Source organism: Pyrus communis, chromosome 5 (genome assembly GCF_041283825.1).
Source record: "Pyrus communis isolate YQ-2024b chromosome 5, ASM4128382v1, whole genome shotgun sequence".
Lineage (NCBI taxonomy): Eukaryota > Viridiplantae > Streptophyta > Magnoliopsida > Rosales > Rosaceae > Pyrus > Pyrus communis.
The window spans coordinates 34,139,384-34,149,618 of NC_142569.1; the positions used below are offsets into that span (position 1 = coordinate 34,139,384).

The window sequence follows — 10,235 nt, forward strand, 5'->3', positions numbered from 1 at the left end:
ATAGGATTGTCAATTGGGCATTGACAGTCCGTTAAGATCAGTACGTGTTATGTCTTCTCTCAGGGAGAGTGACTAGTCTCGAGTCATTGGTGTGTGTGACATCAAGACAAGCATGTAGGTGCTCAATAGAGAATGAGTTCACTGAACACGATCAACGAAAAGTTCTCATATTCATGTCACATGAGAACTCATGGTTGGGATAATGCAAATTAGTCTTTTGACCTGAGGCATCACAGTTGTCTTGTGGTTAGGTCCTTAATCTTTGATTATGTCAAAGTCACTCCATCAGGAGGGTGTCCACGGCATCGTTGGGGTTAAGCCACTTAGCCATGGAGGCAAGTGAATGCGCAACAAGGGATCTCTAACCTTCAAACTGTTTAAGGGAGAATACTCTATGATATGATTTAGAATTTCTGGCCAGAGTATGAATTAGATGTTGGAATGTGTTCCAAATCACATTCAAGGTAATCATATAAGCACAAGACTCACATTGGATAGTAGACATGAATAAACTATCAAACCAAACAATGTGGTCAAGAGTATTGTATTAGAGAAAGACCGTATTGCATTTGTAATCCTAAAACTGAATAGGTTCTCCACCTCTTCTGATTAGCTTGGGTAACCATGACATGCTGCTAGGCGTCAACCATGGTTTGTGGAAGCCCTAAAAGTGTATTATCACTAACGGGAGAATTGAAAGTAAGTTTCAATTCACAATCGATTTGAAAGAGTTTGAATCGCCCACTACCTCGCTAAAAGGAACCTAATGGATCGTACACCGTGTAAGGTAGAGATTGAAGATTCAACGGAGATGAGTAAGAATAATTAAATGGTTTAATTATTTATGGCAAGTATTAATTAATATGATTATTAATCAAACGAATAAGTTCGTTAAAAGACCTCGGGATAGTTTTGGACCTTAAGGCCCAATGGGCTTCGAACGTCAAGTCCATTGACTTAAGTTGTATGACAACTTAATGAATAATGATTCACAAAGGCCCAAATAGCCCAATAAATCCCCTTAAATTCGGCCATTTAGAGGAGGGTAGTGAACTTGGCTTAATTGCAAGTTTGCCACTCCATTGTGAGGTGGTATAAAGACATCTTTATAGCCATTTCATCCTTAGGGTTTTTCTAAGGAGAAAAGATGAAAACAAACTCTCCTTTCTCTCTAAAATGGCCGGCCACTCTTGAGGAAAACATCTAGCAATCTTACTTCCTCAAGGTCACTCATTTCTTCTCCAATCTTACCTTGGTGTGGAGACTTAGAGGTTCTCAATTTTGGGAACTTGGAGAAACCTTTTCATCCATCCAAATCCATGGATCTAAGATGCAAGGAATGAAGGCCCTCTCTTTGGGTGATTAGCCTTTGCTTATGCAAAGAGGAATCTACAAAGGTATTGATTTCTCAACTCACTTTGTTTTGAGTTGAGTCTTGGTTCACCTACTTACTAGGCTTTGAAGTTCATGGGTTAAGTTTTGTTTTTGAGTGCATATAAACATGATTCCGCCTTTTAATTGTTAATTGCATGTTGTTGATGTTGCTCAAATGAACTTGTTTTTCACAAATTTTCCTTCAGTTACCACACTATTCTTTCATCTTGTATTCGTTCATGTTTCTTTTAGTTAAAGATTGTAGTGGACCAGGTTTCGAAGGTACCACCTTTCCAACATATGTTATACAGTCAGGTTTATGTAACCTGCTCAACTTTGGTTCTTGAACTTGGTAAATTTGCCAGTCCTGCATGTGTATACAAACGAGTAACGTCCAATCCATTATTGCTCGTTTGTATTTGCCTGACCATCTGCAAATTCCAACCAAATGGATTCTTATTCGTCTCAAGTTTCAAACTATAGGTATGTGTCTGATGAAGAGGGTCACATGAAGTCGAGTGATGAATGCTTAAACTCGAATGGGCGGGTTTTTTTCATAGTCATAACCTGTACGAATCCAACTCGACATCAGCTCGATCATTTTTTGTGTTGATTCTTTGCATGACCATACCCAACCAAACCGAACCCAACCCAACCCAATCGTAGCCCAAATTAATTGATGCACATGTTAAATCCAAGTCCAACAGCCAACACCCTTCATAATATCATTTAAGCTTTGTATGAATTAAGAGCTTTTATAGTTAGCCTGAAGTTGATTCTCGGATACTTATTACCATTTCATGTGGCAAGTAATGTACACTATTAGGGATGACAATGTGCGGATTGGGTTATGATGTGCCACATCCCCATAACATAATTTGTTTATTTTCCTAGAACCTAAAACCTTTTAAAATGAAAACAAGGTGGTTTCGAATACGAGTTTCAAATAGATACCCCAGTAATCATAACCTAACCAAAACCGGACAATTTACTCGACGATTACCCATAATTGCAAAATACTCAAAAATTGATCCTCAAAACCAAACTATTAGGTTGTATGGGGATCAAATTTGACTGGTTAAATTGTCATTGCCACATACAACTAGTATTTAATAAGATAAATACATTAATTAACATGTCATATATACATTATTTGTTGTGTCATGTACACATTATTTGTTAGGTCAAATGATACTCAAATATGATACAAAAGAGTAATTTCCTGGATTAAATACATTACCCTTAATATCCCAATCCTAATTTAATCGAACGCATTTGAACTCCGCCGTTGGTCTGCTGAAGCTCGAGCAGCCCAAGGGAATTCAATTCAATTCAAATACTGAACTCTGTTTCCGCTTTTCTCACTGTCAGAAGGAGAAGCAATGGACTCAACATTGAATTTCATAGCCTCTGCAGTTACATTCTCGCCAATCACATCCATCGCCAGGCCTTCTCTCTCACCTCACAACCTCTCTTTCCAATTCCTGCCATGCCCAATTCCCTTTATTCCAAACAAGTCCTCTACCCTCCGCGCCCGCAAGCCGAACTCAGAGCCCGAGCCACTTCTCAAACCCACCATTATTGATGAAGTTTCAGAGGACGACGAAGACGACGACGTTATCTGGGACGACGAAGACGATGATGGTACTTCTGTAAATTCACTTGTTTCCTCTTTTTATCTATCATTTTTTTTGTGTGGATAATATGGCAATTGCTTTAGGGTTCTGGAATTTGAATGTTTCTTTGTAATGCTGTTTTGGTGCTTGTAAAGTAGTTAAGGAGATAATGGTGGATTATGCTTTGATGGGTAGCTGTAAAATCTAAGCAATGGCAAAAATTACCATGCTTTTACTCATATTTTTATCATCCGAAAATTCGGCCACAACTGTTTAATGTTTTAAGTGTGTTCTTAATCATATAGACGCATTAATGGATGATGAGGGTGATGATTATTACGAAGAGGATGAGTTTATGGCGGATGCTGCTGAGCACTACGTAAGTTGTGTGTGTGAGTTAGTGGCAGTGCAATGTAATCTTAGGGATTGATCGTATCTAACAACCTTTTGCTTGTGTATCAAGGCTGGAGATGGAGGCGGAGGTGGTGGAATTTCTCTTGCTGGGACTTGGTGGGATGACAAAGCACTAGAAATAGCTGAAGAAGTTATTCTGTCCCTTGATGGCGACTTGAAAATTTATGCATTTAAAACGTTGCCAAATTTCAACATTCAAGTGCGCATTGAGAAGCTTTCGAATAAGTAAGCATCGGACCAAAACTAAATGTTACTGGTAAATAGTAATGGAGATACTTGTTAACCTACAATGTATAGGATATTAGTATGTGATGCATATTCCATGCTTGCCATGTGTAAGAGCGTATCTTGACAATTCCAGATTGCAATCAAGGAGTTGATTGATGTACATGCTGAGTATGTCAAAATTATGTTTGATGTTGTAGGTTTTATGGAAATGGTGTTACCTTGAGTAAACAGTTCTCTATTTTTATTTGCCAATGTCTTCAGAGTTCTTCATGTTCCTTTGTTGTAACAACTCGTCATGACTATTCTTCTGTTTGCATCTAATTTCCAATCATCTTCAATATAGCTGGAAATGGCGATGAATTTAATCAAACCATGTCATTTGTTTTTGCTTGTGGTTTGAAAAATAGCTATTAGATGATGGTGCTGGATAATTCTGGATCCTTTGCATTATAAGTTAAATGGTAAATGTCTGATTTGTCGGTTTAATTCTTGTTCTTTTGCTAAAGGTTTCATCTGAAATTATCATTTTTTCGAATCGTCCATTTGGATGTGGGACTTTAAGTTCCTTGGAAGTTATGCTAAATTTGTTAGGAATGCACTACAAAAGTTAGATAGAGCGACTATGACTAGAAGCAATACATATAAGAGAATTTTGAAAGGTGTCATTTGAAAGTACTTTGTTTAGTGTCTTCGTAGTGTTTTGTAGGATGCTTGAGTAGTTCTTTGGTACCGTTCTTGTAGTTCATTTTTAACAATCGAGTCTAAAATCCTTGGTACTTGAATGTCCCTTCTCCAAACATAGCATAAAGATTTGATGGATGCAAATTTAAAGGAGGAACAATTGACCTAAAAAGATAAGCTATAAGGAGAAGGGATAACAAAGCATATCAAGCACAACTTAACTGCACACACTAACACTTCCTCTCATGTGTAGGGTGTCTACAGAAACTTAACCAAACTGGACCTTACATGTGCACAATAGAAGTTACCAGAACCAAGACTCGAGCCACGACTCAATAACATGTCTCTGCAACTATGTTAACTTGCCACTATCGCGGAAAAGCTTAAGGTACTATATGACACATTGACACTACCAAAAAGCAACATAAAAAACAGGTTTACTTGCCAATTTAAGTTTTCAACAGCCAGGAACAAGTGTAGTCTGGGTAAGATTTATATTGTTACCAGTAAAACACTTGAATACTTCTCATGCAATAAGAATTAGGGATTACTGAAATCTTTGTAGGCCGTAATCAGACCGGTTCATCTAATATCTAATGCGGGTGTGATAAAGTACCGGTATTGGTTGAATTTCAGTTCCCAACTTTTCTCATTTGTATTTGTTTTTCCATTTTCTTGTTAGTAGACAAATCAAATGTGTCTGTTAATCTCCACAAATTGTGTAAGCTGTCGTATGAATGCCTTTTGAGCTCAAACCACATGGATTTACTACAGATCCGGCTCCCCGAGTATGGAAGATATTGAAGCTTTTTCTAGAGCCTATAGGGCAAAACTGGATGAAGCAGAGGTTGCTAAATCACTTCCTGAGAATTTATCTCTTGAGGTATACTTCTATATCTCTCTCTTGACTTTCTTATTACCCTTTTCTTGGTTTTTATTCTTTGGCTTGTCATTTTTCTATGTTAAGTGGTTGGGAAGACATACATTACAGATTTCTCGGAATAAAACCGTAAGTAAAGGCTTGCGCTTGGTTGTCTAGGTTTTTACCATGGATTAAGCTGTAAAGCTGAAACTTCTGAAATTTGTACTCCCTCATTGTTTGTGTTTTTATCTCGTGGTTCTAAAAACATATGTTTTTGCTTTCAGGTGTCATCTCCAGGCGTTGAAAGGGTAGTTCGGGTTCCACATGAGTTGGATCGGTTCAAAGAACGACCTATGTATGTGAAATATGTCAGTGAGACAGCTGAAACCGGTGCTCTGTCCGAAAGTGACGGTGTTTTCAGGCTTGTTTCTTTCGATGTGGAAACAAAAAGTTGCGCTTGGGGTTTAGCAGATGTAAGGATTAATAGAGAAAAGGCAGGAAAAGGAAGACCACTCAGCAAAAAGCAGCGGCAGTGGCAATTGAACACACCATTTGATTCCTTAGTTTTGGTTCGATTGTACTCTGACATTTGATAATTCTTTCTGTAAATTACTTCCTGACTCAACAAACGTTGATGTAGTGCAAATGTGCAATCGATAATCGAATTCGCGTTTCTAACACGCCTCTTCTCACGATTGACTCGATGGCTAACCATGGTCCGTAATTCGATTGACACTAGGAAATATAGGGTGTAAGAACCCTAGAAAATGGCGGCAGGCCCCTGCCCGCTAGAAGATTAGGAATTGGGCTCTTGCCGCTGTCTAACTAGCGTCTTTTAGAACCTTGCTAGTAATGCATGGATTATTCTGGAGATTCGAGAAGAGGGACAAAGCTCCATGCTGTCAACAAATAGGAGGGTGTCTATAAAATTACCAAAATTCCAATAAGCACGAACAGAAATCCTCATTGAATATATCAAACTTCAACATTCACACATCTCACTCTACTAGATTTTACAAGTAAACATGTCATTAGCGTACTTAGGTTAGGTGTTGTTGGAAGCAGCAGCTTTGTCCAGAATGTCGAAAACCTTTTGAAGGGTCACGTCCTCCACAATAACAACCTTGTCTCTTGATTTGGAGCCCGACCCGATCGAAACCTGCCGTCTTTTTACCCCTAAAACCGAGCTCATGTACTCGACCAGTGCCGCATTCGCCTCCCCGTCCTTGGGCGGCGCGTCGATTTGCACCCCCAACGCCTCGTCGCTGAAATCCGTGATGGCGGCGATTTTGGAGCCGGGCTTGGCGTGGATGGTGATGGCCACCGACGACGGAGGTACCGACCGAATACAGGCCGGGAAGTTGTTGTTGTCGGACTGAGTTGGCTCCGCAGGGCTCGCCGACTTCGCCTTGGCCTTGCCTTTCTTGCCCGGTGCCATTTTTACTTTTCTTTTTTTTCCTTCTGTATTCGCATTGGCCCTTTATAATGTCCTTTATCAAGAGGTTCAAAACAGTTTTAATCCTATAGTCCCTGTATAGAGACCTATAGCTTTGATCTAGATTCAAGTTATTTTTTTATAATGCTCCTTCTTCTTGTTTAATTAATTTTATTTGCAGGGTCTAAATTTATTATTGAGTATGTTTGTTTAGGTTTTTGCTTTTTATCCTATTTTTTGACTTAAATTTCTTTTTTTCGTTCAAGGTAATCTATATCGGATAACGTTTGTAGATTGACACTTAGTTGCAGTACAATGACATTTAAGTTTTGTTTTAGAAGAGTTTTGGTACTATGTTCTCCCCTTTTGTATTCTTTTTCTTTATGTTTCGGGAGGGGTGTTCTCCCTTCTCCATTTTTGTACTCGTTAACTTATGAGGGGTATGAGAAGGTCCATCCTACTAAGGCAATAATTGCCCCATCAATTGAGAAAAAGGCAATTATTGGCTTAGTAAATAGTAAAGGCCTGAGTGCATATTTACTTTGTAAATGAATTGCTCAGGCAATTGACATTAGAAAATTATTTTTTAAAAATTAATATTATGCTTAATTTCAAATAGAACTTTTAACTAATCTCGTCATGCTACATGTTATTATCTGCAATTACAATCTCGTTTTGTCACGCCACAGTTTATATTATCTTTTTTTGGCACTTCTATGTATTTTTATGATTTTATAATTTTTTTTCTAATTTAATTAATATGGATGGTTGGATTACATTTTATTTTTTATTTTTTATTTTTTTTTAACAATCCAACAATCCATATAGTCCACGTTGGCCCTGTAACATCCCGTCCCGAAACTAACGAAACGTACGTGTGAATTTACAATTTTACCCCCCTAGCTGTTATTTTACGTGTATTTTTGTGTTGTGTGGTGTGGTAGGACCACACACAATCATACATTTTCTTTTTCTTCCCGGGATTCCCTCCCTCATTCCCTCACTCTGTCTCTTCTCTCAGTCTCTCTCTCTCTCTCTCTTCCTCCCCGAGTTCACCTTCTTCTTCTTCTTCTTCTTCCTCTACACACGGACACACATACAAACCTAATCAAATCTTCACCAAACAAGAAACCAAGACCACCATCGTGTTCGTGGAGCTGAGAGGAGTTCAAAGGTGCCATTTTCAGGTAAGGAAAACACCATTTTCACGTCGATATCACGAGGTCCGATTTGAACACTGTTCATGCAAACCTAAACTAGCTTGTTTTTGGAATTTCTAAGCTTGTAGTTGTGCTTGTGAGGTCCCAAGGAGCCTCGGAGTAGTTCGTTGGGTGAATTTGGACGTCGGGATCGTCCTGTACGAAGTTGGCCGATTCTTGAAGTTGAAGACAGGTATGATCTAGCAATTTTTAGGCCTTAAAACTAGTCTAACGTGATTCTACTAGTCCTAAGCTTCATTTTGGTATAAAGAACGTGAAAAATGGTTGAAAAACGAAGGAGAAAACTTAGTTTGAAAATTACCCAGTTTTCCGGCGCCGTCGCCGGCGCCGGCGTCTCGCCGGAGAAGAAAGGAGAATATTCCGTTAAGTCTAACGGAATATTCCTAACGGCAGTGACAGAATCCGGTTAGATTTGACGGAATATTCCGTCAGTTAACGGAATATTCCTGACGGCGTCAACTGACGCCGTCAGTGTGCAGTGCACGTGGGCCGCGCGTGGGGGCGCGTAGGTCCGTGCGAGTTCAGGCGCGTGGGGGCGCGTGCGTGGTCCAAAATTTTTTCTAAAAATATGGGCGTGATCCTGAGGTTGTGTAGGTCACGTTGGTATATTCATTTGTCCAATTTGAGCAATGTATGAGAAGTTATTACGAGAAGTTGCTTAGGTGCTTTTAAATTAATGTTTTCGTAACTTTGTCGCGTATAGGTGATTCGTTTTCCGAGGACGAGCGTACGCACTCGAGGCAGGGGGGCTACGACCCTTCTAATTATCAGTGAGTGGGCTTTTGTTTTCCGTATATACCTATATACATATTAATTCCCAGAAATTAAATAGAAAAGGTTATATGTTTTATGCCATGCATCATTTGAATATTGTTTACGCATCATCACGTGCGTTGGTAGTTGGCATACATATATAAATGTGTATTTGGTGCTGTGGACGCACAGGTAAGTGCCAGGTAAGCGGTATTCATGTGGTTATGCATTCCTGTTTATTATGCAATAGTAGTTTGAAATGCTTAGAGAGCTCATAATCTGCACCCCCGGTGTTAGTGCTCCCGCCCAGGGCCAGGGCACAGTCCTTCACGTGATGTTCACCAGCACCACACGCTCACCTTGGATCCAAGTTAGGTGCAAGCCTTGTCGTACAGACCACATTAGGTGGTTCCGACTCGTAGGTGACCCGCGATTATTCGCACAGTCTTCACGTGATCGTAGCACTAGAGCGTATATATTACACCCAGTCTTGTCGTACAGACCACGTTAGGTGGTTCCGACTCGTGTGCAGATTCAGATATTGAGTTGAGATTGAAGCTCTATATGCAGCCGTACAGGTCACGTTAGGTGACTCCCGGCTGCCAGATTATATATATTCGATGTGAATTACGCTTGAGCATTTATAATTGATTATGATATTCTGTAATGGCATATTCTCAAGCATGAATGGCATATTGCAAAGCATGAATGGCATATTGTGAGCATGAATGGCATATGTGGAGCATGATTGACATATCTATACATACGTATATATGTTCATTTTCTGGGAAGTATACAGGTTTTACGGCGAGGGGTTAGAATGTGTTTTGCTAAAGAGTTTTCAAAGAACTTTGTTTTTGCCCACTCACGCTTTTGTTTTTGCGCCCCTCCAGGTTCTAGTGGTCTAGCAAGTTCGGTGATCTATCCCAGAGGGCGTCCCGGCATTTCTGACAGACACTCACCATTGTAGGGTCACCTTCGGGTGTACATATGTCGTATCTTTCCTTTTTCGACTGCTGTAGACTTGCTCTGAATTGTGTCTCTCATACACTAGTACTTTGTATGCTATTAGGTTTTTAATGATTCGTACTTTTATATTACTATACCTTTAGCTTCCGCACGCGCACATGGCTACGTCACCTTCGCGTGACGGCCAGCATGCCCTGATCTCGGTCGGGGTGTGTCAGCTTGGTATCAGAGCCTAGGTTTGGCAGTCCTGTGTCTTTGTGAGTATTCTAATAGTTGGTGTCTTATGTCAGAATCATGCCGCCTCGTCGGGAACCACGTCGCTCAGATGAGTCTAGTTTTCCTGATCTTACTCAGTTGGGGGAAGTGATTGCTACAGCCCTTCAAACAGTGATGCGCCCTCCCCAGAGGACTCCTCTGGAGACTATGTATAACTTGAAGTTGGATAAGTTTAAAGGTAACGAGGGTCACGAAGGCGCAGAACGTTGGTTGGAACACATAGAGAAGACTTTCCGTGTGTTGCATAACCAGGGGAACCTTCCTATGGAAAGGTGGGTTGAGACAACCTCTTGGTTTCTGGAGATGGAGTCTGCAGCTTGGTGGGAGCAAGAACTTCGTAGGTTGACTCCAGCTCAGAGGACCGATTGGAATGTTTTCAAAGACGTGTTTCAAAGGAGATTTGTACC

General features: G+C 40.1%; 2 protein-coding genes across 2 annotated transcripts; one reads left to right on the forward strand and one right to left on the reverse strand.

Moving 5' to 3' along the window:
- The first annotated feature begins 2,609 nt into the window (after positions 1–2,609).
- Positions 2,610–5,855, forward strand: LOC137726586 (uncharacterized). Its single transcript, XM_068465522.2, has 5 exons — positions 2,610–3,018; positions 3,296–3,369; positions 3,454–3,629; positions 5,088–5,196; positions 5,460–5,855. Exons 1-5 carry the CDS (start codon positions 2,757–2,759, stop codon positions 5,766–5,768), a joined length of 930 nt encoding a protein of 309 aa, XP_068321623.2. The 5' UTR covers positions 2,610–2,756; the 3' UTR covers positions 5,769–5,855.
- Positions 5,856–6,119: 264 nt separating this feature from the next.
- Positions 6,120–6,672, reverse strand: LOC137721127 (uncharacterized). Its single transcript, XM_068460242.2, has one exon. The coding sequence runs from the start codon at positions 6,611–6,613 to the stop codon at positions 6,221–6,223; it is 393 nt and encodes a 130-aa protein (XP_068316343.2). The 5' UTR covers positions 6,614–6,672; the 3' UTR covers positions 6,120–6,220.
- Positions 6,673–10,235: the final 3,563 nt, after the last annotated feature.